At 47.1% G+C, this 27,562-nt stretch overlaps 1 protein-coding gene across 1 annotated transcript in view; it reads left to right on the plus strand.

The window, feature by feature from the left end:
• The window catches only part of LOC130367151 (olfactory receptor 10A7-like), a 46,570-nt gene that overhangs the window by 5,260 nt on the left and 13,748 nt on the right, over positions 1-27,562 (plus strand). The window contains exons 2-3 of the mRNA XM_056569554.1: positions 7,261-7,382; positions 8,442-9,379. Of these exons, the coding sequence (XP_056425529.1) occupies positions 7,261-7,382; positions 8,442-9,379 (1,060 nt within the window). The remainder of the gene's footprint in view (positions 1-7,260; positions 7,383-8,441; positions 9,380-27,562) is intronic.

Raw genomic sequence — 27,562 nt, forward strand, 5'->3', positions numbered from 1 at the left:
ATGGATCTCCTTATCCACTGCTCTTAACCTCCCCCCACAGGACTCCTCTCCACCCACCATTATGTCCTGACCCCTCTCTAACCTAACCATCCCACTGTCTGCTTTCTTTGCTTTATTATCCTCCCCCCACTCACCTAGTTTAAATACTTAGCCACCCCTTCCAGGATTCTCTCCCCCAGCACAGCGGACCCCCTTCCATTCAGGTGCAAATTATCCGTAGAATAGAGTTTCTACCCCAATGGAAAGTCAGCCCAGTGCTCTAAAAACCCAAACCCTTCCCCCTTACACCACGACTTAAGCCATGCATTTAACTCCCTAAGCTCCCGCTGTCTTTCCTGCAATCCGCATGGCACAGGAAGTATTCCAGAGAACACAACCTTAGAGGTCCTTCCCTTCAGCTTGGCACCTAGTTCCTTGTAATTATTCTTCAAGGACCTCCACCTACCATATATTCTGTCGCTGGTTCCCACATGGACCACGACAGCTGGGTCATCCCCAGCCCCCCCTAGTAATTTGTCCACCTTTTCCACCACATGTCGAACCCTGGGACCAGGGAGACAGCAAACCATTCGGTTGAGGTGGTCTTGGCGACAAATTATTCTATCCGTCTTCCTGATTATATAATCCCCTACCACAACTAACTGTCTTGGCCTACCTGCGTTACCATCCCCCACACTACTAGTTGAGCTGTTCCCCCGGCTGTTAGGGAGACCAGTATCCACTAGGGTTGCCATCTCTGATACTGAGGCCCTCGCATCATCGCCCAACTTGGCAATTTTACTTGGGAGATCAGAAGCAGAAGTGGCCTTCCTTTTCCTTGCCCCCTTTCCAGTCCCTCTAACTACATTAACCCAGCTCCCTACTTGGGCCTCCTGGCTAGTTTCTCCAACCTCCATTTCTACCCCACTAACTGCTTGCTCTGTAAGATTATCAATCGCCCTCAATGTTGCATTTTGCTCCTCTGGATCTCTAATACGAGCTTCCAGGTGGGCAACATGCTCACATTTGTCACAGCGGTATTCACCCTGAAGCTGCTGCTCCAGAGATGTATACAAGTGGCACAATGTGCACTGAAGAAAACCTCCAATGCTGCTGTCCATATCCTTGGTGACAAACCGCTGTTATTAACTATTAAGAAAAACTACTTTTATCAAGGGAGTTTAATACTTACAGTTACAGTGGGTCCTGCTTACAACTCCTGCTTTTTAAAACTTCTGCGTATAAAACTTCTCAGATGGTTACACTTAAGAATACAACACTTAAGAATACAAACCAAAGCTTCAGAGAGACTCAGCCAGAGCAAGGCTCAACAGAGTATCCCAGTTAGTTTTATACACCTGAGAGCAGTTAATTAATTAACCCCTCCCCCAGGTGTGCTACGGACCAGAGGAAAAAAAATTCAAGGGTTTTACCACTGCTGGAGACACCCTGGTTGGAAAACAATGATCTACAGTATCTGCACCAACCCAAACTTGTCTTAGACTAAATTCAAACACTCCAAGCTTACAGACTTACACTCAGCACATGTACTACTGCGTATACAACTTCTCAGATGTTCACACTTAAGAATACAGCAGACCATTTGTTGTATAACCAGCAGACCATTTGTTGTGGAACAAAGACACAGATTTGCGCTAAATAACATATTCCTCCCTCCTCTCCTAACTACAGCTGAGCCAGCTTGTTCAAACGTATGAGGCAACACACAGCTCTCTGCCCCTCTCTGTAATACAATGCTGAAGAAAGTGACTGGGAGGTTAATGGTTGCAGTAAAAAATATTTTCTGTGCAAAAATGCACTGCTCTCTGTCCACCAGAACGCTGATGTGACTAGGAGGTGAAACACTGCTGGAAAAAGCTTTTCTGTGTAACACACAAAGTGCTGTCTGTCCTATCTCTCTGCAGTGAAAGGATGAAGTGACTAGCCGGAATATGGCTGCCGATTATATAGGGCTGTGACATCACAGGGCTATCTGGCTGCTGATAGGCTACATGCTGCACGTGATTCAGGGTCTTCCCGTCTACCCTTGTTCCAGCCTTCCCAGGCTTCCTTGCCCCATGTCATCATATGTGGATCCACCATTTTAGATGCCCTGGAGCCTGGATCGCACTAAATGGAGTTTAATGAAGCGATTCGCGCAATAGAATCACGGCGATGTTCACATTTGTTGCGAATCAAATTTTTAATGAAATTTGTAACGAATTTGGATTCATCAGATTTGATTAGCTCTTCTCTAGAGCTTATCGCCAAATACGGCTCCCTGTCCTGCTAACACTTAAAGGGGTTAACCAGGAAAAAAACTTTTTTTTTTTTTTTAAATAACATATATATATCTTAATTGGCTCCAGAAAGTTAAACAGATTTGTAAATTACTTCTATAAAAAAAAAAATCTTAATCCTTTCAGTACTTATGAACTGCTGAAGTTGAGTAGTTCTTTTCTGTCTAAGTGCTCTCTGATGACACCTGTCTCGGGAACTGTCCAAAGACGAAGCAAATCCCCATAGAAAACCTATTCTACTCTGTGCAGTTCCCGAGACAAAAAATTAAATACACAATAGTCCTTACTGGGTACAGATCTGTTACTCTCATCATCACTGTGACCAGGTTCCCAGGTGACCCTATTGTAGTATACATGCTGCTCCATGAGAAATGTGTATACAAAAAAAGCCGTGATGTCATAATGCTCAGGCCCTGTTATCGCCAATTTGGATAGGGGATAAGATGTCTTAGCGCCGGAGTACCCTTTAACCAGTGTTTAGCCAATAAAATATTACCTTTATTTAAATTCCATATAACATATATTGCACATGATCAGGTCTTTTATTGCAACAATCAAGTACCATAAAGTGCATGAAGGAAGAGGAATACCAGTTGCCAAACCATATCTAGATATTCAATCTATCACTGTATTACAATCTTATCAATCTTCCATGGGATAATTTATGTAGGAAATACACCAATACTCCATATAACAGCATGTATAGGGATGGGAAATAAATCACTCACCTATGGAGACCCTCCCCATATACTGCCCCTGTATCTATCACATACCTGTATCTCCAATTATAGCATTCTTCTTACCCATATCTTTTGACGGTCTAGCTCTGGCACCTCCCCCGACCTCAATGCACGTTCGCAGTCTTTTTCAAGAGGTCATGACATAACTTTTTAACCAAATTAATATACCCTATTTTTCGTCCTACAGGACGCACCGGCGTATAAGACGCAGCCAATTTATAGGTGCAAAATCAAAAAAAATCAAGATTTTGAACCCAATAGTGGTCTTCAACCTGCGGATCTCCAGATGTTGCAAAACTACAACTTCCAGCATGCCCGGACAGCCGTTGGCTGTCCGGGCATGCTGGGAGTTGTAGTTTTGCAACATCTGGAGGTCCGCAGATTGAAGACCACTGCATAGGAGGTAATACTCACGTGTCCCCGCCGCTCCGGACCCGTCACCGCTGTCCTGGATGTCGCTCCATCGCTGTCGCCGCGTCCCCGTCGCTCCGGAACGTCTCTCCTGCCAGCCGGGTATCCTCGCTCTCCGTCGCCGCCATCACATTGTTACGCACGCCGACGTGATGACGAGGAAGGAGAGCGCCGGCCATACAGGGGATCCCTGAACGGAGAAGACACCGAGGAGGCAGGTAAGGTCCCTCCCGGTGTCCTGTAAGCACTAACCTGGCTATTCAGTCGGGCTGTTCGGGACCGCCGCGGTGAAATCGCGGCAGTCCCGAACAGCCCGACTGAACAGCCGGGTTAGTGTCACTTTCCCTTCAGACGCGGTGGTCAGCTTTGATCGCCGCGTCTGAAGGGTTAATACAGAGCATCACCGCGATCGGTGATGTCCTGTATTAACCGCGGGTCCCGGCCATTGATGGCCGCAGGGACCGCCGCGATAGGGGTGTATTCGCCGTATAAGACGCACCGACTTAAAAAGAAGATAAAGTCTGTCTTATACGGCAAAAAATACGGTATTTAAAATCCCCCTATTTTGAAGACCTATAACTTTTTAGTTTTTCCGTATAAGCGGCGCTATGAGGGCTAATTTTTTTCGCCATGATCTGTACTTTTTATTGATACCATATTTGCTTAAATAAATCTTGTAATACATTTCTTATCATTTTTTTGGGAATAAAAAAAGCAGCAACTTTGGACTTTTTTTTTTAAGTTCACGCTGTTCACCGTACAGTATCATTAACATTATATTATAATAGTTTGGATATTTACGCATGTGGCGATACCAAATATGTATTAAATATTTTTTTTATTTTATTTTTTACACTTTTTGGGAGTGAAATGGGGAAAGTGGAACAAATTACATTTTTATTGGAGGATGGGGTTTTTCACATTTTTTTTACTTTTATTTTTACACTTTAATATTCCCCATAGGGGACTGTTTATAGCAATTATTTCATTGCTAATACTGTTCAGTGCTATGTATGGGGCATCTTCTACTCTGGTCTGCTCGAATGCAGACCAGAGCCAAAGACCCATAGAAAGCAGCGGAGGCAGGTGAGGGGACCTCCATCTGTCGTTCTGGATGATCGGATCGCTGTGGCAGCGTGGCATTCATTTTAGTGACCGCAGCGCTGCAGATGCTGTGATTTGTATTGATCACGGCATTTGACCAGTTAATGGCGGACATCCGTGCAATCGCAGATGTCGGCCATTACCGGCGGGTCCCTGGCTGCTATCAGCAGCTGGGACCTGCCTTGCATGACCCGAGCATCGCTCAGATGCTCACGGTTATGTATAGGGCGTAAATGTACATCCTGGTGCGTTAAGTACCACCTCACCAGGACGTACATTTACGTCCTGCGTTTTTAAGGGGTTAAACTCTGAAAAGACCCAGACTTTCCCTTTTCACCTCTCTCCAACCTAAGTTGAGATGCTTAGGACCACATATCCGTTTGACTGGCAAACTAAAAGTATTAATTATCTAGGTACCACCTTAATGACATCTGTTACCCAGTTGTACTCCATGAACTATGAGGTGTTGCTGGAGGATGTTAAAAAAAATTTAACTGCTTGTCTAAGCATGAAATATCTTGGATAGATAGATCTGCAACATTTAAAATGTTCATGCTCCCTAAATTTTTATATTTTTATCTCACCCTGCCTATATCAGAACCCACAACATTTTTCACATAAGCTCACTCATTACTTTCTACTTTTATTTGGGGCAACAAACATCCGTGCACAGAACGTTCTATTTTGACCAAGAGTGTGGGTAGGTGAGTAGGGGAAAAATCCCGGGTACCTGGCACGATCCACTAAAGAAGGACTTAGTCCAAGCAGGTGGTATTTTGAGGTGATTTTAATAACCAAAAGGCACAGACCCATTTCAAGGTGACAACCTCTTTCCCAATGTGAATATGGCATTACCTCCTGGGATAATACAACAAACACAAAAAGACCTCCAAGGAAACCACAGGATCAAGCAAGGCGCGTGGATCTTGAGTAGAGTGAAAAGGATTATTACCCACAATGCAACGCGTTTCGCAGAAGACCACTTCATCAGGCCTTATGAAGCGATCTTCCGCAAAATGTGTAGCATTGTGGGTAATAAACCTATTCATTCTACACAATATCCACGCGCCTTGCTTGATCCTGTGGTTTCCTTGGAGGTCTTTGTGTACTTACCTTTTTTGTCCATTCCTTTTCCTAACACATTAGGCATGACAGTGTCGGCCTCTACGACTGCGTGGACACAATTTCACCGTGTAGTTTCGCCTGATAATCGACTTGATGTTCAATCCCTAATGTTTTACTGTTTAATGGCCATGCTGCCACACACTTATCTCTCCCTATGGTCAACTAGTGGAATATGTACCGTGAGAGACCTTTATGATTAATCTACCATCCTCACATTCCAAGAGCTCAGATCCAAATTTTCTATTACTTCAAGGGATTTTTACAAATGCTTACGTTAGACATCTGTTGAGCAGACTGACCCCGTCAGGTCTTGGAGTGGAGTCATTGACAAACCTACACCTGTCAGGCATAAAAAAGGGTTTGGAGTTCTTCTATAATTCCCTCCTACACAATAATAAATTCCACACTTCACTTCCACTCCGTAGTTGGTAAGTAGAGATGGGAACCTCTTGGTCTGTATCAGTATCGTGACTCCACCCCCGTGGTAGGCACCCGGCAGTTTGTGACCTGGCAGCGCGGCATGCAGCTCAAAGAGGTGGGTGTCGAATGCAAGATTGCGGGGGTCCCTAGTGGCGGGACCCCCGTGGTCAGACATCTTATCCCCTATCCAAAGGATAGGGGCCGGAGTACCCCTTTAATTCCTTGTCATCTTGATTGGTCGCCACAAACAGTTCTTTTATTCATGGGAATTAATCTTCTCCCCAGTAAATTTGGAGCTTTGACCTGCTTAGTCTGTATAATAGCTAAAATAATCCTTCTTCAATACTGGAAGTCTCCTACTATTCCAGATATGACAGAAGTAATTGAGTCCTTACGAGACGATTATTTCTTTGGGTAACAACTCTTATGATGCTTTTACCTTCAAATGGTTTTATTGGACCCACTCTCCATATTGTTCCCTGCCTTAACATACACTGACATTATTAGCCTCAAAATGAAATGTCTTTGCCTTCCATACTGCCTATTTACATGTGATCTCCATTATAATTTCTCTCTTTCTCAGGTTGTGCTTCTGTTTTAGTTATTTCCATATTCATACATTCTGTAACCTTCATTGGTCTTTTCTATATATTCCGTGTTAAATCTACATTTGCCTGATGTATTTGCCAATAGTTGCTGGCTATTACTCTGTATATTTTGTTCTGTTTCTTTAAACGTATATTTCTCTGTATTGTACTATAATGTTATGTATACCTGGGTACGTACAGTCTGTTTGTAATGTTAAAACCCAATTAAAAACATTTAAACGAAAAACATATTTACTCAACTCTGTCACCGACAAAAGTGTTTGATTAGGTCTTTCTTGTACTGTTTATACTGTCTTTATGCTGCTTTATGTTACACACATTAAACACTGTAAGGACCTTCTAGAAGGGAGAGCAGAGCTAGTCCATCCGCTCTTCATAGGAGAAGTCAGAGGAATTTTTAGTTCAGAAAAGTGAGAGAGGAAAGAGAGAGAGAGAGTTGTTCCTATGTTTGGAACCATCTGTATGAAAGGGAGAATTGAACTTCCTTATCTCCATGATGTCATGTATAACTGAATGTTTCACAAATTCTTATAAATAAATAATTCAAATTTTTGATATGTTAATGAATTACAGATTTATTTCTAGTTTTCTCTATAGACCTGAACCCTGTAGAGTCATCAGACGATAGCAGAGATATCTCCAGGGGGTTCTTCTACCTGGTCCCTTGTCTTCATCTTGTAGATAAATATCGTCAGGTAATGCTTCACATTCAGGGGTCTGGGGGTCATAGACGCTGACGCTGCTCCTGTGTAACATCGTCCTCCATCCCCCCAGAGAGAGACCTGAGAGCAAAGAGAAGAGATATTCATCTGAACATGAAGAATAAAGAAATATCTGATGTAAGTGACATTTATATAACATTACACGAGAAATAATTTATATAGATGACTGGAAATGTCTGAAATATTGTAATCCATCTACACAGATCAAATAAAACTATAAAGCACCTAATATTATATAGATCCTCCTCACACTGTCAAACATCTCTGACCCATCAAGGACCGGACTCCATAGACCTGTGATGTGTCATGTGATATCAGCAGCAGATCCTGTAAGTTGTGAGGTGCGGCCTCCATGGATGGATCTTATTTCTCCAGAAAATCTCACATAGGATATAACAGATCTCAATATAGGGATTTTAGAGGCTTAGTCACCATTTTAACCTCTTTGTCATGTTCCTCATTACTGAAGAATGTCTACAGGCCGGGGGCATTATCCTGTTGATAGAGGGCACTGCCATTAAGAGATCCTGCTGCCATGAAGGGCAAAGACTTTATCTGCACAATGTTCTAGTAAGGGATAACATGATCCCCTAATATCCACATGATGCCAGGATCCATGGTTTTTAGTACAAAGCATCCCATCACCTTTTTCCCATACTGCTTCCTGGTACAAATTATGTAAAGGAAATCTTAATTTATCAGAAATAGGCGGAAACTTGTCAGCATAGGCCCCCAGACTGTCCTGCTGCCTTACACAGTCCCTTACAAAGGAAGCTGCAATGCCCTGAGTGATCTAACTCCTTTCTGTAATTTTCCTCCTTGGACAAGTTTTGGTCGATGCCAACCGCTGCATACAAGGAGCACCCAGCAAGATGTTCTGTCCCTGATATAAATATATAAAGTTACAGTATAGTAGACAATATATGTTATAACATTTCTCTATGGGTCATATATTGGGGTCACTCTAAGTCTTGTGTCTTATGATAAGAGTTATTTCCTCTGGATTTATAACACATTATACCTACTGCCTAGATCTACATACAGGAGAACAACAGGACGGAGGTCACAGAGTTCCTTCTCTTAGGATTTCAGGTCAGTCGAGGGTTAAGACTTTTCCTGTTCTGTCTGTTCCTTGTGGTTTATTGTCTGATAATTTGTGGGAATCTCCTGATCATCACCCTGGTGTCCACCAGCAAAAACCTCCACACCCCAATGTACTTCTTCATCTCACATCTGTCCATCAGTGACATCTTGTTATCCACAGATATTGTCCCCAATATGATCCACATCCTACTGAATAATGGGGGGACCATGACTTTTATTGGTTGTATCACTCAGCTTTATTTCTTTTCCACCTCAGAAGGATTTGAATGTTTTCTCCTTGCTGTGATGTCTTATGACAGATATGTGGCCATCTGTAATCCTCTCCGTTACTCCTCTATCATGACAAGTGCCCATTGTGTTATACTGACCGTCATCTCTTGGTTGTCTGGATGTTCTGTTACTATGATTTATACCATAACAATAACAACGCTAAACTTCTGTGGTCCCAATATCATTGACCATTTATTTTGTGACTTTATTCCCTTACTAGAACTTTCCTGTTCTAACACTTTCATTGTCCACTTGGAGATTTATGTAATAAGCATCCCAGATGTCTTCATTCCAACCACCATCATTGTAATGTCTTATACTTATATTGTCCTAACAATCCTAAGGATCCCATCCAATACTGGTAGACAGAAAGCCTTCTCCACCTGTAGCTCCCACCTCATTGTGGTCTCCATATTCTATGGGACTTTGCTCAGTGTTTATATGGTCCCAACAAAAGGACAAACACTGACCATGAGTAAAATCCTCTCCCTGCTATATACTGTGTTTACTCCTTTGGTCAACCCCATTATTTACAGTCTGAGAAATGAAGACATTAATAAAGCCGTACAGAAAACACTTCATAAGTGGAAGATCAGGTAAATCATCTATAATATTATATGTAGCAAATGCACAAGTAGAATAAATACCAGATCTTGCGTGAATTTTTATTCAAAAAACTTTTTTTTTTTTTTTTTAACTCTGCTTGTTAAAGAATGACAGAGCCTGGAGGTGGCATCAGTATGAAGAGACGATGTAGTGGCTGAATGACACAGCGTGGAGGTGTTGCCAGCATGAGGAGTCCATATAGTGGCTGAATGACACAGTGTGGAGGTGTTGGCAGCAGGAGGAGACCATATAGTGGCTGAATAACACAGTGTGGAGGTGTTGGCAGCATGAGGACACCATATAGTGGCTGAATGACACAGTGTGGAAGTGTTGGCAGCAGAAGGAGACCATTTAGTGGCTGAATGACACAACCTGGAGTTGGCAGCAGCATGAGTAGACACTAGGGCTTCACAATCCCTAAGATTAAAAGATGGATTTTGAAACTGAAATTGAAGATTTATGTTAGCTAGTGCTACCATAAAAAATGTTTAGGCACAGTCCCAGGCCCAGCAGCATCAGTAAACCATATATTGCCTAAATGACACAACCTGGAATTGGCTAAAACATGAGGAGACCATATAGTGTCTGAATGGCACAGCCAGGAGTTGGCAGTAACATGAGTAAACACTAGGGCTTCACAATCCCTAAGATTAAAAGATGAATTCTGAAATTTAATCCGAAGATTGTGGGTAGCTAGTGCTACCATATAAAAAATTTTATTCCCAGACACAGGCCCAGCAGCAACAGTAAACCATATATTGCCTGAATGACTCAGCCTGGAGTTGGCTGAAGCATGAGTAGACACCAGGACTTCACAATCCCTAAGAAAAAAAGACACATTTTGAAATTTAAATTGAAGATTTAGGGAAGCTAGTGCTACCATATAAAATATTTAGGCCCAGGCCCATCAGCATCAGTACACCCTGTAATGGCTGAATGGTATAGCCTGGAGGTGGCTGACGCATGAGGAGACCATTGAAATTTAAGAATTTATTTGGATATCCTCTATCCAAAGGACACGCTCCGGGGACATATTACAAACGGGGTGCCGCGTGCAAGATCACAGGGGTCCCAAGCGGCGGGACTCCCGCGATCAGGCATCTTATCCCCTATCCTTTTGATAAGATGTCTAAGCACCGGAGAACCCCTTTAACTCCCAGGTTTTAGTGTCCCGATCCACGAAGTGTGGGTACAAAGGACCATATCTAACAAGGAGTCACATATCCCATGGCAATACAATGACAGAGCCTGGAGGTGTCATCTGTAGGAGGAGACCATATAGATGGATGAATGGCACAGCCTGGAGTTGGTTGAAGCATGAGAAGAGACCATACAGTGGTTGAATGACTGCCTGGAGTTAGTGGCAGCATGTGGAGACAATTTAGTATCTGAATTGAACAGCCTGGAGTTGGCTGACGCATGAGGAGACCATATAGTGTCTGAATGGCACAGCCTGGAGTTTGCAGCAGATGAGGAGACAATAGGTCCTCACAATCTCTAAGAATAAAAGATGAATTTTGAAATATCCATTGAAGACCTATGGTACCTAGTGATAACATAAACATATATAGGTAATGTCCTAGGCCCAGCAGCATCACTAAACCATGTTGTTGCTGAATGGCACAGACAGGAGCTGGCTGAAGCTTTAGCAAACCATATATTGGATGAATGGCACAGCCTCTAAGTGGCCGAAGCATGAGGAGACCATAATGTGGCTGAATGACACAGCCTGGAGTTGGCTGAAGCATGAGAATTGACCACATAGTGGCTGAATGAAACAGCCTGGATGTGGCAGAAGCAGCATCAATAGTCCTGAAAGTGACCTGGTGACAGAGTGGTGTGGTGGGTGGCAATACCAGTACCTGGTGACAAAGGTGGATGAAAAAAGGTCTGATGCGAAGGAATGTTTGTAACTGGGGAGCAGCTCCTTAAATCTGTTTGGAACCATCCATATTTGTGAAGTGTTGGTGTGGGACCATGGTCAATCTACCCTCATGCATCAGTCATTGTTGGTTGGAAATCCTGGCTGATCCATGCCTGATTCATCTTGACAAAGGTCAGTCTCTCCACATTTTTCATGGTCAGACGAGTTCTCCTTGGGCCCCGCCGCTCTAAACACCCGCTCTGATAGCACACTACTGGCCAGGCAGGACAGCTTTTCCAGGGAAAAATCTGCTAGTTGCGGCCACATATCAAGTTTGGCTGCCCAGAAGTCCAGCGGATCTTCAAGGTGTGTTGGCATGGGCATGTCAAGATATGCCACCTCCCGCTGGTCCTGCTCCTGTTCTACCTGCTGCTGATGAGTTGCTTCCCTATGCGGGTGAAGAAAGCTACTCATTAGTGACTGTAGACTCAGGCTGCTGATGATGATAGAGCTGGTACTGCTCCTGCCACCCCAACCCTCCCCAGCAGCCATTGCAGTGGAAGGTGAGCTCAGGGGGCCCCCTGATTCAGACCTGCGAGAGGATGTATGATGATGCCGATAGGCATCGGCCAACTGACTACATAGAATGCCTCTGTAGTAGGTCATTTTTTCCTCCCTCTCAGTGGGTGTAAAAAAGTCCCCTATTTTGTGGAGGTAGCGAGGGTCCAATAAGGTGGAGATCCAGGAGTAATCCCGCTGCCAAATGGTGACAATCCGGCTGTCACTACGCAAGCAGGTGAGCATGCTTCGTGCCATTTGTTCAAGTGACTCGGAGGGACTCCCTGCCTCCATCTTCACTGCATACTGCCACGGTGTGTCTGGGTCCTCTGTCTCGCCTTCCTCATAACCCTCTAGCTCCTCTGGCTGCTCTTGCTCCTCCTCTCCTGTCAGATTACTAGAAAAAACTCCCATTTGGCGAAACCTAAACTGGGCTCCACTGTGCCCCTCCCCCTCCTCCTCCTCTTCCAGATCAGCCCCCACAGGGCTCATGTAGCCCTGGGATGTAGGCACCATGACTCCAGTGCCCTGACCAGCATTCGTTTCCAACACGTGTTGTAAAAAATGAAGCAGTGGAATGACGTTGTTCATCCCGTAATCCTGGTGACTGACTAATAATGTGGTTTCCTCAAAGGGCCTGAACAAACAGCAGGTGTCACGTATGAGCTGCCTCTGGATGACATTGAAGTTACACAGGGGAGTACCCCTATCCACTTGGATCATCAAGAAATCAGTGAGGGCTTTTCTCTGTTCGTACAGTCAGTCCAACATATGGAGGGTGGAATTCCAATGTGTGGCATGTTACAAATCAGACTATATTGGGAGATACCGTTCTAACGCTGTAGCTCAAGGAGGGTGTGCTTTACGGTGTACGAGTGGCTGAAGTGCATGCAAAGTTTTTTCCCCATTGTTAGGATGTCTTGCAAATGGGGGTAACACTTCAGGAACTGCTTGACAACCAGTTTGAACACGTGGGCCATGCAGGACGCATGGCTCTGCCTTCCCAATCGCAGCGCATGCAAGATGTTCTTCCCGTTGTCAGTCATCATGGTTCCCATATCCAGTTTTGGGGGAGTAAGCCATGCTCCGATTTCTTTACGAATGACTTTTAGCAGTTCCTTCCCTGTGTGACTCTTCTCGCCAAGGCAAACCATGTGAAGAACAGCGTGACACCATTGTGCCCTGCACACATGGTATGCTGAAGGGCCACTGAGACTTGTCTGGGCAGTGGAGGCTGAGGACACGGTGAAGGATGAGGAGGCGGAGTCGCTCACTGTCACAGGGCCAACGGGCTGAGAGCATGGAGGAGGAAATGGCGTGACCTGTCCAAGTTGGGGTTATGGCTCTGCAGGAACCACATTCACCCAGTAAGCCATAAAGGACATGTATTGTCCCTGAACGTAGTTACAGCTCCAGACGTCGGCACTGTCGTGCACTTTGGTAAACACCGACAGGCTCAAGGACTGGATCGCCTTCTGGCACTCTCCACCTCGGCTCAGCACAAGCCATCAGTTCTCTGAAAGGTGCAGAGTCCACTAGAAAAGGAAGGGACTGCAGCAAGAGCAACTTAGACAGAAGCACATTCAGCTTCTTTGTCATTGGATGAGTTGGTGCATACTGTTGTCTCTTGGACATGGCTTCGCCGATGGATTATTGGTGGAATGGCTGACCAAAAGTAAGAGGAGCAGGAGCATCTGGAGCGACAGAAGGAGGGTTTGACACACAGCTCCCTTCAGCTGAGGTGGTGGAGCCTTGGCTGGCTGAAGGAGGGAGCGGCATGCTACTGGGTGATGAAGCAGGCTAGACCACTACCTCAGAGCCACGGTTCTCCCAGGCCACTTTATGGTGGCGAAGCATATGTTGACGCAGGGCCGTGGTGCCGACATTGGGACCCTGGCTAAGCTTCAGTTTCTGCCTACATATCTTGCATGTGGCTATGTGAATCTCCTACGGATGCTTGATGAAAAACTGCCACACCGCCAAGCAGCTGATTTTCCCACCTACAGTCCGCACTAATTTGCTGCTACTGCCGCTGCCTCCAGGAACCCTTGTTCCACTACCACCCGGAAAGATAGGCTGCCGCAAAGCAGGTGGTCTCCCCCGGGCACCTTTGGCTCCAGAATTTCAACTTCTGCCACAACGCTGACTGCCAACCATGCTACCGCCTTGCTGGCTCAGCTGCTGCCTCACGGGCAACCTGCAACTCTCTTCTCCTGATGATGATGAAGCCCCTTCTGCATCCGGCTCCCAATTGCGATCGGCTTCATCATCATCAACAAGTGACTGCACATAACTGATGTCCTCCTCAGGTTCCTCAACAGTGTCTGCTTCAGGACCCTGTACCCTGGCAACGCCACCTCCCATGTCACTCTGCGCATCACTATTTACCCGCCTAGCAGAGAAATCGGCGGATGTCTCCTCCATTTCTTGGCTGCGCAATTGCTGCTGACTGTCCTCTATTAGATCGTCCTCACTGAATAGTGGAGCTGAACCCACAGCATAAGATACTTCTCTAGAAGAGGGAACAGCATAGGACAGAGGCAATGGGAGGACAGGGACTGCTCCCAGACCATGCCAACTGAGAGTTGTGTCTGAGGAACCCAACGACTGGGGGTGTAAGATGTCACTTGTGATGAAGTGGATGACCATGTTAACCAATTGATGACGGCAGATGGGTTGCTGGTTGAGACACGACCGCTGGCTGATAACAGGAGCTCAGGCCTCTCGCTGTGACTCCTGTTGCCACTCGCCCCTAGTCTGCTGTGACCTCTGGCTGAAGGATTTAGGTCTCTGCCACTCCTCTGTGCACGTCCTGGCACTTCTCTGTATGACATACTTAGTGAGTATATAAGGGTATTACAATATGCTTCACTACCCTTAAAACTGTATTTGTCTAGAACAGCAACCGGTGATTACTTTTTGCTGGCCTTTCACAGTATATAGGCCCTTGACAGATTAACAGGTACAAAATAGTACACTACTTAGATGTACGTATGTGGTATTCACTGATGAGGGCAGAAAAATGCACTACAGTATGCCTAAAATATTTTCATTTTTAGTAAAACACCAGCTGGTGATTACTTTTGGCTTTGCTTTCTCAGTATGTAGGCCCTTGAGAGATTAACAGGTACAAAATAGTACACTATTTAGATGTAGGTATGCGGTATGCACTGATGAGGGCAGAAAACCGTGCTACAATATGCCTAACAACTCTGTATTTTTGTAAAACACCAGCCGGTGATTACTTTTGTCTGTCCTTTCACAGTATGTAAGCCCTTGACAGATTAAAAGGTACTAAATAGTACACTACTTAGATGTACGTATGCGGTATGCACTTATGAGGATAGAAAAGTGCGCTACAGTACTGTTACGCCGAGCGCTCCGGGTCCCCGCTCCTCCCCGGAGCGCTCGCTTCTCTCTCGCTACCGCAGCGCTCCGGGCAGCTCCACTGACCCGGTGCGCTGCGATACCGTCTCCAGCCGGGATGCGATTCGCGATGCGGGTAGCGCCCGCTCGCGATGCGCATCCCGGCTCCCGTACCTGACTCGCTCTCCGTCTGTCCTGTCCCGGCGCGCGCGGCCCCGCTCCCTAGGGCGCGCGCGCGCCGGGTCTCTGCGATTTAAAGGGCCACTGCGCCGCTAATTGGCGCAGTGGTTCTAATTAGTGTGTTCACCTGTGCACTCCCTATTTATACCTCACTTCCCCTTCACTCCCTCGCCGGATCTTGTTGCCATTGTGCCAGTGAAAGCGTTTCCTTGTGTGTTCCTAGCCTGTGTTCCAGACCTCCTGCCGTTGCCCCCGACTACGATCCTTGCTGCCTGCCCCGACCTTCTGCTACGTCCGACCTTGCTTCTGTCTACTCCCTTGTACCGCGCCTATCTTCAGCAGTCAGAGAGGTTGAGCCGTTGCTAGTGGATACGACCTGGTCACTACCGCCGCAGCAAGACCATCCCGCTTTGCGGCGGGCTCTGGTGAAAACCAGTAGTGACTTAGAACCGATCCACTAGCACGGTCCACGCCAATCCCTCTCTGGCACAGAGGATCCACTACCTGCCAGCCGGCATCGTGACAGTAGATCCGGCCATGGATCCCGCTGAAGTTCCTCTGCCAGTTGTCGCCGACCTCACCACGGTGGTCGCCCAGCAGTCACAACAGATAGCGCAACAAGGCCAACAGCTGTCTCAACTGACCGTGATGCTACAGCAGCTACTACCACAGCTTCAGCAATCATCTCCTCCGCCAGCTCCTGCACCTCCTCCGCAGCGAGTGGCCGCTTCTGGTCTACGACTATCCTTGCCGGATAAATTTGATGGGGACTCTAAATTCTGCCGTGGCTTTCTTTCCCAATGTTCCCTGCACTTGGAGATGATGTCGGACCAGTTTCCTACTGAAAGGTCTAAGGTGGCTTTCGTAGTCAGCCTTCTGTCTGGAAAAGCTCTGTCATGGGCCACACCGCTCTGAGACCGCAATGACCCCGTCACTGCCTCTATACACTCCTTCTTCTCGGAAATTCGAAGTGTCTTTGAGGAACCTGCCCGAGCCTCTTCTGCTGAGACTGCCCTGTTGAACCTGGTCCAGGGTAATTCTTCCGTTGGCGAGTACGCCGTACAATTCCGTACTCTTGCTTCAGAATTATCCTGGAATAATGAGGCCCTCTGCGCGACCTTTAAAAAAGGCCTATCCAGCAACATTAAAGATGTTCTGGCCGCACGAGAAATCCCTGCTAACCTACATGAACTCATCCATCTTGCCACTCGCATTGACATGCGTTTTTCCGAAAGCCGTCAGGAGCTCCGCCAGGATATGGACTTTGTTCGCACAAGGCGTTTTTTCTCCCCGGCTCCTCTCTCCTCTGGTCCCCTGCAATCCGTTCCTGTGCCTCCCGCCGTGGAGGCTATGCAGGTCGACCGGTCTCGCCTGACACCTCAAGAGAGGACACGACGCCGCATGGAGAATCTCTGCCTGTACTGTGCCAGTACCGAACACTTCCTGAAGGATTGTCCTATCCGTCCTCCCCGCCTGGAAAGACGCACGCTGACTCCGCACAAAAGTGAGACAGTCCTTGATGTCTACTCTGCTTCTCCACGTCTTACTGTGCCTGTGCGGATATCTGCCTCTGCCTTCTCCTTCTCTACTATGGCCTTCTTGGATTCCGGATCTGCAGGAAATTTTATTTTGGCCTCTCTCGTCAACAGGTTCAACATCCCAGTGACCAGTCTCGCCAGACCTCTCTACATCAATTGTGTAAACAATGAAAGATTGGACTGTACCATACGTTTCCGCACGGAGCCCCTTCTAATGTGCATCGGACCTCATCACGAGAAGATTGAATTTTTGGTCCTCCCCAATTGCACTTCCGAAATCCTCCTTGGACTACCCTGGCTTCAACTCCATTCCCCAACCCTGGATTGGTCCACTGGGGAGATCAAGAGTTGGGGGCCCTCTTGTTTCAAGGACTGTCTAAAACCGGTTCCCAGTACCCCTTGCCGTGACTCTGTGGTTCCCCTTGTAACCGGTCTCCCTAAGGCCTATATGGACTTTGCGGATGTTTTTTGCAAAAAACAAGCTGAGACTCTACCTCCTCACAGGCCTTATGATTGTCCTATTGACCTCCTCCCGGGCACTACTCCACCCCGGGGCAGAATCTATCCTCTGTCCGCCCCAGAGACTCTTGCTATGTCGGAGTACATCCAGGAAAATTTAAAAAAAGGCTTTATCCGTAAATCCTCCTCTCCTGTCGGAGCCAGATTTTTCTTTGTGTCCAAAAAAGATGGCTCTCTACGTCCTTGCATTGACTACCGCGGTCTTAATAAAATCACGGTAAAGAACCGCTACCCCCTACCCCTCATCTCTGAACTCTTTGATCGCCTCCAAGGTGCCCACATCTTTACCAAACTGGACTTAAGAGGTGCTTATAATCTCATCCGCATCAGAGAGGGGGATGAATGGAAAACGGCATTTAACACTAGAGATGGACACTTTGAGTATCTGGTCATGCCCTTTGGCCTGTGCAACGCCCCTGCCGTCTTCCAAGACTTTGTTAATGAAATTTTTCGTGATCTCTTATACTCCTGTGTTGTTGTATATCTGGACGATATCCTGATTTTTTCTGCCAATCTAGAAGAACACCGCCAGCATGTCCGTATGGTTCTTCAGAGACTTCGTGACAATCAACTTTATGCCAAGATAGAGAAATGTCTGTTTGAATGCCAATCTCTTCCTTTCCTAGGATACTTGGTCTCTGGCCAGGGACTACAAATGGATCCAGACAAACTCTCTGCCGTCTTAGATTGGCCACGCCCCTCCGGACTCCGTGCTATCCAACGTTTTTTGGAGTTCGCCAATTATTACAGGCAATTTATTCCACATTTTTCTACCGTTGTGGCCCCTATCGTGGCTTTAACCAAAAAAAATGCCAATCCCAAGTCTTGGCCTCCTCAAGCGGAAGACGCCTTTAAACGGCTCAAGTCTGCCTTTTCTTCGGCTCCCGTGCTCTCCAGACCTGACCCATCTAAACCCTTCCTATTGGAGGTTGATGCCTCCTCTGTAGGAGCTGGAGCGGTCCTTCTACAAAAAAATTCTTCCGGGCATGCTGTTACTTGTGGTTTTTTTTCTAGGACCTTCTCTCCGGCGGAGAGAAACTACTCCATCGGGGATCGAGAGCTTCTAGCCATTAAATTGGCACTTGAGGAATGGAGGCATCTGCTGGAGGGATCAAGATTTCCAGTTATTATTTACACCGATCACAAGAACCTCTCCTATCTCCAGTCTGCCCAACGGCTGAATCCTCGCCAGGCCAGGTGGTCTCTGTTCTTTGCCCGATTTAATTTTGAAATTCACTTTCGGCCTGCCGATAAGAACATTAGGGCCGATGCTCTCTCTCGTTCCTCGGATGCCTCGGAAGTTGAACTCTCTCCGCAACACATCATTCCTCCTGACTGCCTGATTTCCACTTCTCCAGCCTCCATCAGGCAAACTCCTCCAGGAAAGACCTTCGTCTCTCCACGCCAACGCCTCGGAATCCTCAAATGGGGTCACTCCTCCCATCTCGCAGGTCATGCAGGCATCAAGAAATCTGTGCAACTCATCTCTCGCTTCTATTGGTGGCCGACTCTGGAGACGGATGTCGTGGACTTTGTGCGAGCCTGCACTGTCTGTGCCCGGGATAAGACTCCTCGCCAGAAGCCCGCTGGTTTTCTTCATCCTCTGCCTGTCCCCGAACAGCCTTGGTCTCTGATTGGTATGGATTTTATTACAGACCTACCCCCATCCCGTGGCAACACTGTTGTTTGGGTGGTCGTTGATCGATTCTCCAAGATGGCACATTTCATCCCTCTTCCTGGTCTTCCTTCAGCGCCTCAGTTGGCTAAACAATTTTTTGTACACATTTTTCGTCTTCACGGGTTGCCCACACAGATAGTCTCGGATAGAGGCGTCCAATTCGTGTCAAAATTTTGGAGGGCTCTCTGTAAACAACTCAAGATTAAATTAAACTTTTCTTCTGCATATCATCCTCAATCCAATGGACAAGTAGAAAGAATTAACCAGGTCTTGGGTGATTATTTACAACATTTTGTTTCCTCCCGCCAGGATGATTGGGCAGATCTTCTACCATGGGCCGAATTCTCGTATAACTTTAGAGTCTCTGAATCTTCCTCCAAATCCCCATTTTTCGTGGTGTACGGCCGTCACCCTCTTCCCCCCCTCCCTACTCCCTTGCCCTCTGGTTTGCCCGCTGTAGATGAAGTGACTCGTGATCTTTCCACCATATGGAAAGAGACCCAAGATTCTCTTTTACAGGCTTCATCTCGCATGAAAAAGTTTGCCGATAAGAAAAGAAGAGCTTCCCCCATTTTTGCTCCCGGAGACAAGGTATGGCTCTCCGCTAAATATGTCCGCTTTCGTGTCCCCAGTTACAAACTGGGTCCACGCTATCTTGGTCCTTTCAAAGTCTTGTGCCAAATTAATCCTGTCTCTTACAAACTTCTTCTTCCTCCTTCTCTCCGTATTCCTAATGCCTTTCATGTCTCTCTTCTTAAACCACTCATCATCAACCGTTTCTCTCCCAAATTAGTTTCTCCCACTCCTGTCTCCGGTTCTTCTGACGTCTTCTCAGTGAAAGAGATACTGGCCTCCAAGACGGTCAGAGGAAAAAGGTTCTTTTTGGTGGATTGGGAGGGCTGTGGACCTGAAGAGAGATCCTGGGAACCTGAGGACAACATCCTAGACAAAAGTCTGCTCCTCAGGTTCTCAGGCTCTAAGAAGAGGGGGAGACCCAAGGGGGGGGGTACTGTTACGCCGAGCGCTCCGGGTCCCCGCTCCTCCCCGGAGCGCTCGCTTCTCTCTCGCTACCGCAGCGCTCCGGGCAGCTCCACTGACCCGGTGCGCTGCGATACCGTCTCCAGCCGGGATGCGATTCGCGATGCGGGTAGCGCCCGCTCGCGATGAGCATCCCGGCTCCCGTACCTGACTCGCTCTCCGTCTGTCCTGTCCCGGCGCGCGCGGCTCCGCTCCCTAGGGCGCGCGCGCGCCGGGTCTCTGCGATTTAAAGGGCCACTGCGCCGCTGATTGACGCAGTGGTTCCAATTAGTGTGTTCACCTGTGCACTCCCTATTTATACCTCACTTCCCCTTCACTCCCTCGCCGGATCTTGTTGCCATTGTGCCAGTGAAAGCGTTTCCTTGTGTGTTCCTAGCCTGTGTTCCAGACCTCCTGCCGTTGCCCCCGACTACGATCCTTGCTGCCTGCCCCGACCTTCTGCTACGTCCGACCTTGCTTCTGTCTACTCCCTTGTACCGCGCCTATCTTCAGCAGTCAGAGAGGTTGAGCCGTTGCTAGTGGATACGACCTGGTCACTACCGCCGCAGCAAGACCATCCCGCTTTGCGGCGGGCTCTGGTGAAAACCAGTAGTGACTTAGAACCGATCCACTAGCACGGTCCACGCCAATCCCTCTCTGGCACAGAGGATCCACTACCTGCCAGCCGGCATCGTGACAAGTACCCTTAAAAAAATATATTTTTGTAAAACACAATCAGTACACGACAGTGCTGCAGCCCAAAAAAAAACTGTGTACTAAACACAAAATTGCGTTCTGTCACAGACTACTAGGAATGGACTGCTTGGTGTTATACCAGCTACAGACTAGTATAACCAGCAGATGATTTCTAGGGAACAAAGAGACTGAATTGCGCTGAAAAATTCTTCCTGCCTCCTCTGCTAAAGTTTATGAAGTTGAGGCAGCTTGTTGAAATGTATGAGGCAACACACAGCTCTCTGCCCCTCTCTGTAATACTATGCTGAAGAAAGTGACTGGAAAGGTTAATGCATGCAGCTGAAGTAAAAATCCTTTTCAGTGAAAAAAACAATCCTCTCTGTCCACGAGAATGCTGATGTGACTAGGAGGATGTTTAACACTGCTGGACAGCGCTTTTCTCTTCTGTAACACACACACACACAGGTTATGTGTCCTATGATCCTTCTGCAGTGTATTGTGATGAAGTGACTGGCCGCAAGATGGCTGCCGATTATAGAGGGCTGTGACACAGGGGTGACTGGGTGCTGAATGGCTGCATCCTGCATGTGATTCCTGGTCATCCTGCCTTCTTCCCTTCCCACCTTGCCTTCCTGCCTTTCCCAGCGTTCCTTGTCCCATGTACTGACATGTGCATCCGCCATTTTACATGCACTGGAGCCTGTACCACAGTAAATGGAGTTTAATAAAGCGATTTGTGCAAAAGAATCGCAACAATATTTGCATTCATTGCAAATCGAATATTTCCTGAAATTCGTAATGAATTTGAGTTTGTCAGCTTCAATTTGCTCATCTCTAGTCTATAGGTCTTATATATTACCCATTGGCATGCATACAGATCATCCATATATTAATTCACATGTCCAACCCCATTGGAATATGGAAAAGCAGAGATATATCTCGGTACCATGTAGGGGCGAAGGGCTCTCATTTGGAGGGACTGTCTTATTTGCTCGAAAAAAAAATAAATAAAAAAACTATTTAGTGTGAGGATAAAGAGAACAAACCCCAAAACACAACAGTCCCTCACCCTCCCTATAACTCCCCTTTCCACCCCAGCAGCAGTAAGTCACCTAAGCGACCCGCTAGTACCTCAATACAATACCAAGTTGTAAGCTGAAAACTTCCACTAGTCATTCTATTTTAGGTGAATTTTATTCATGTTCAATAAACAGCCTCCACATGATAGAAATCATTTAGTCTCCTTTTCTTTGTGTCGTTCGGCCTCCAGCTTATCATACATCAGAGGTGTTCTAAGAGTGGCCTCTATCTCTGTCAAAATTGGTACGGTTTGCGATAGCCAATGCCTTATAATACATTTCTGAGCAACAAGAAAAACAAAGTGGAGGATTTTAGCATTGGCTTTACCTAAGCTGTACCAGGCTGGTCCGGTGACAGGTCATGAAACAACACTCTCTAAGAAAGTAACGGTACTGAAGCCGACCATATATATGTATATATATAGCTAAGGAATTTTTTCCAATATGTCTGTAAAGAGGGCCAAAACCACAGACCATGATACAAGTCTGTCTTTTTTAGGGAGTATTTTGGGCATGCCCTTAGATAATGAGGAGTGTCGCTATAGGGTCATAAGTGTATGTGGCCTTGTGGACCAGACAGAAGTACATTTCTCGCCACTTCACATTGATCATTGCCCTATTCCCCCCGTCCCAACCTACGACAATTAACTTCAACAAATTTGGGTCCCCAAGTCTCTTTCCAATTTCCTAAAGCACGTCTATAATGTCCCCTGCAATATTCCTGTACGTATAGTAGAGTTAATGGTCGATAAAGAATCAGATCTTCTCAACAACTTGTTAAAAATAGTTCGAGTTTCCCAATATCCTTCACCAGGGACTTGCAATAAGCATAGACCTGTAGATTAGAGATGAACGAATCGAAGCTGACGAACCAGAATTCGTTACGAATTTCATGAAATATTCGATTTGCAACGAATGCAAATTTCACCGTGATTCTTTCGAGCAAATTGCTTCATCAAACTCCATTTTACAGTATTCCAGGCTAAAGGAGACCTAAAATGGCGGATCCAAATGTCAGTACATGGGGCAGGGGATTATGGGAGGGCAGGAAACTCGGTGGGAATGAAGGTAGACGGGCTGACCCTGAATTACATGTGAGATGCAGCCTATCAGCATTCGTTGACCCCTGTAATGTCAAAGCCCTTATATAATCGGCGGCCATTTTGCCTCTTTAAAGTTCATCTATGCACTCAGAGAGCGAGGACGGACTGCGTGTGTGTGAATAGCTCATACCACAGCGTTACACTGCAACTGCTAGTCACATCAGCATTAGGGAAAGGCAGGAGTGCAGAGTGCTGTGTTGTTACACTGAGAAGGATCATTGATTGCTAAACCTCCTATTCACGTTATTGAGCATTGCAGCAGAGAGGGGCAGATAGCTGTCAGCTGCCTCATACAGATCTTCAAGCTGCCTGAACTTTATCAACCATCTCCTAATTTTTCAACCCAATTGAGTTTATTTTTATTTGCTCCACAAAACTTCTGCTGCTCAGAATTGTGTGACAGAGTGCAATTTAATGTTTAATCCCTGTTTTCTTTTTTTTTGTGGTGCTGCACTGTTGGGTCCTGCTGCTGTTCACAAATATTTTTTTCTTCAGCGGACTGTAGTGCATTTGTCTGCCCTCATACGTGCATAACACATGCCTACATCAAAGCAGTCTACTATTCTGTATCTGTAACAAGTCTAGATACAGGGAAAGTCCTGGAAAAGTCATCACCGGCTGGTGTTTTTCAAAAATACTGATTTTTTTCTGCGTATTGTAGCGCATTTTTCTGCCCTCATCAGTGCATACCGCATATGTACATCTAATTAGTGTACCATTTTGTACCTGTTAATCTGTCAAGGGCCTACATACTGTGAAAGGACAGCCATAAGTAATCACCTGCTACTGTTCTAGACAAATACTGTTTAAAGAGTAGTGTAGCGCATTGTAATACCCTCATATACGCACTAAGTATGTCAGGCAGAGAAGTGCCAGGACGTGCACAGAGGAGTGGCAGAGGCCTAAATACTTCAGGCAGAGTTGGCAGCAGACTAGGGGCGAGTGGCAGCAGGAGTTGCAGCAAGAGGCCTGAGCTCCTGTTATCAGCCAGCGGTCGTGTCTCCACCAGCAACCCATCTGCCGTCGTCGATTGGTTAACACGCCCATCCACATCATCACAAGTGCCATCTGACACCCCCAGTCAACAGTCGTTGGGTTCCTCAGACATAACCCTCAGTTGGCATGGCCAGGGAGCAGTCCCTGTCCTCCCATTGCCTTTGTTCTATGCTGTTCCCTCTCCTAGAGAAGTATCTTATGCTGTGGGTTCAGCTCCACTATTTACTGAGGAAGATCTAATAGAGGACAGTCAGCAGCTACTGCCCAGCCAAGAAGGGCAGGAGACATGCGTGGCTTGCTCCGCCAGGCGGGCAAGTAGTGATGCGGAGAGTGACGTGGGAGGCGGTGTTGCCATGGTTCAGGGTCCTGAAGCAGACACTGTTGGGGAACTTGAGGAGGACATCAGTGACGTGCAGACAACTGTTGATGATGATGAAGCCGATCGCAATTGGGAGCCGGGTGCAGAAAGGGCTTCATCATCATCAGGAGAAGAGAGTTACAGGTTGCCCTCGAGGCAGCAGCTGAGCCAGCAAGGTGGTAGCATGGTTGACAGTCAGCATGGTGGCAGGAGTGGAAATTCTGGAGCCAAACGTGCCCGGGGGAGACCACCTGCTTCGTGGCAGCCTACCTTTCCGGGAGGTAGTGGAACAGGGTTCCTGGAGACAGTGCCAGTAGCAGTCAATTAGTGCTGACTGTAGGTGGGAAAATCAGCTACTCGGCGGTGTGGCAGTTTTTCATCAGGCATCCAGAGGAGGTTCACGTAGCCACATGCAAGATCTGCCAGCAGAAGGTGAAGCGTGGCCAGGGTCCCACTGTCTGCACCACGGCCCTGTATCAGCACATGCTTTGCAACCATAAAGGGGCCTGAGAGAACCGTGGCTCCGATGTAGTGGTCCAGTCTGCTGCATCACTCAGTGGCCATCCACTCCCTCCTTCATCCAGCCAAGGCTCCACCACCTCAGCCGAAGGGAGCTGTGTGTCATACCCTCCTTCTGTCGCTCCTGCTTCTCCCGCTTTTAATCAGCCATTCCTCCAACAATCCATTGGCGAAACCATGTCCAAGAGACAACAGTACACGCCCACTCATCCAACGGTGCAGAAGTTGAATGTGCTCCTGTCCAAGTTGCTGGTGCTGCAGTCCCTCCCTTTTCAAGTGGTGGAATCTGCACCTTTCAGAGAATTGATAGTTTGTGCAGAGCCGAGGTGGAGAGTCCCAAGCCGTCATTTCTTTGCTAAGAAGGCAGTACCAGCCCTGCAAAAGTTTGTACAAGAGAAGGTGGGCCAGTCCTTGAGCATGTCAATGTGTTCAAAAGTGCACGGCAGCGCCAACGTGTGGAGCTGTAACTTTGGACAGGGACAATACTTGTCTTTTATGGCCCACTGGGTAAATGTGGTTCCTGCACAGCCACAACAGCAACTTGGACAGGTCACACCGCTTCCTCCGCCAAGCTCTCGCTCTCAGGCAGTTGGTCCTGTGTCAGTGTGTGACTCCGTCTCCTCATCCTCCACTGTGTCCTTGGCCTCCACTGCACGTAGAAATCTCGGTGGCCCTTCATCATACCATGTGTGTAGGGCAAGGCGGTGTCAAGCTGTTCTTCACATGGTTTGTCTTGGCGAACGGAGTCACACAGGGGAGGAACTGCTAAAATTAATTCGTAAAGAAATCCGAGTATGGCTTACTCCACGAAATCTGGAAATGGGAACCATGGTGACCGACAACGGGAAGAACATTGTGTCCGCGCTGCTACAAGATATTGTGAAACATGCGCCCTGCATGGCATACGTGTTGAATCTAGTTGTCAAGCACTTCCTCAAGTCTTCACCCTATTTGCAAAACATCCTGAAAATGGCAAGGAAACTGTGCATGCACTTCAGCCACTCGTACACCGCCAAGCACACCTTCCTTGAGCTGCAGCATCAGAACGGTTTCCCACAACATAGTCTTATTTGTGACGTTGCCACACGTTGGAATTCCACCCTCCATATGTTGGACAGACTATACGAACAAAGAAAAGCCATCACCGATTTCTCGATAATCCAAGCAGAAAGGAGTACTCCTCTGTGTAACTTCAATGTGAACCAGTGGCAGCTCATACGTGACACCTGCCGTTTGCTGAGGCCCTTTGAGGAGCCACATTATTTGTAAGTCGCCTGGATTACGCCATGAACGCCGTAATTCCACTCCTACATTTCCTACAACAAATGATTGAAACGATGGCTGGTCACGGCAATGGAGACGTTGCGCCTACATCTCAAGGCTACATGAGCCCTGTTGGGGTTGAACTGGAGAAGGAGGATGATAAGGGGCAGAGCAGAGCACTGTTCAGGTTGGATGAGATGGCCTGTGTTTCTAGTCTTCGGACAGGAGAGGAGGAGCAGGAGCAGCCAGAGGAGCTGGAGGGTTATGAGGAAGTTGAGACAGAGGACCCAGACAAACCATGGCAGTATGCAGTGGAGATGGAGGCAGGTAGTCCCTCCGAGTCACTGGCGCAAATGGCACGATGCATGTTCAGTTGCTTGCATAGTGACCCCTTAATTGTCACAATTCATCAGCGGAATTACTTCTGGCTCACCACCTTATTGGACCCTCGCTACCATCCCAGAATGGGGGCCTTTTTTACACCCACTGAGAGGGAGGACAAACTGACCTACTACAGAGAGATCCTACGTAGTCAGTTGGCCGATGTCTATCAGTGACATGGTCCATCCACTCGCAGGTCTGACTTGGGGGGCCCTCTGCACTCACCTTCCACTGCCATGGCTGCTGGGGAGGGGAGGGGTGACAGGAGCTGTACCAGCTCAATCAGCAGCAGCCTGAGTCTACAGTCGCTGATGAGTAGCTTTCTTCACCCGCATAGTGAAGCAACTCATCAGCAGCAGGTAGACATGGGGCAGGACCTGAACCATCAGGTGGTGGCTTACCTTAACATGGCCATGCCAACAAACATTGAAAATCTGCTGGACTTCTGGGCAGCCAAATTTGATTTATGGCCGCAACTAGCAGAGTTTGCCCTGGAAAAGCTGTCCTGCCGGCCAGTAGTGTGCCATTAGAGCGGGTGTTTAGTGCGGCTGGGGCCATAGTCACCCCAAGGCGGACTCGTCTGTCCACTAAAAATGTGGTGAGACTGACCTTTATCAAGATGAATCAGGGATGGATCAGGCAGGATTTCCAGCCACCAATGCCAGATGCCTCAGAGTAGATTGACCATGCTGCTACACCAACACTTCCAAATTATGGTTATGAAACCATCTTGGGTACTGTGAATGCCTGCTCCGGACTCATCATGTGTCTCAGGAACTACTTGCTTCACAGATGCTTCGGGCCTTGGGCCTTTAATTTTTGGAAGTTTAGCAGTAGCTAAATACATGCTTAATGCAAATTTCAACATTGATCTTTAGTGAAGGGGTTATGAAACCCTCTTGGGTACTGTGAATGCCTGATCCTGACTCATCCTGTGTCTCTTTCAGGAACTACTTGCCTCACTGATGCTTTTGGCCTTGGGCCTTTCATTTTTTGAAGTTTAGCAGTAGCTAATACATGCTTAATGCTAATTTCAACAATGATCTTTAAATTCTCGG

This window comes from Hyla sarda, chromosome 4, assembly GCF_029499605.1.
Source record: "Hyla sarda isolate aHylSar1 chromosome 4, aHylSar1.hap1, whole genome shotgun sequence".
NCBI lineage: Eukaryota > Metazoa > Chordata > Amphibia > Anura > Hylidae > Hyla > Hyla sarda.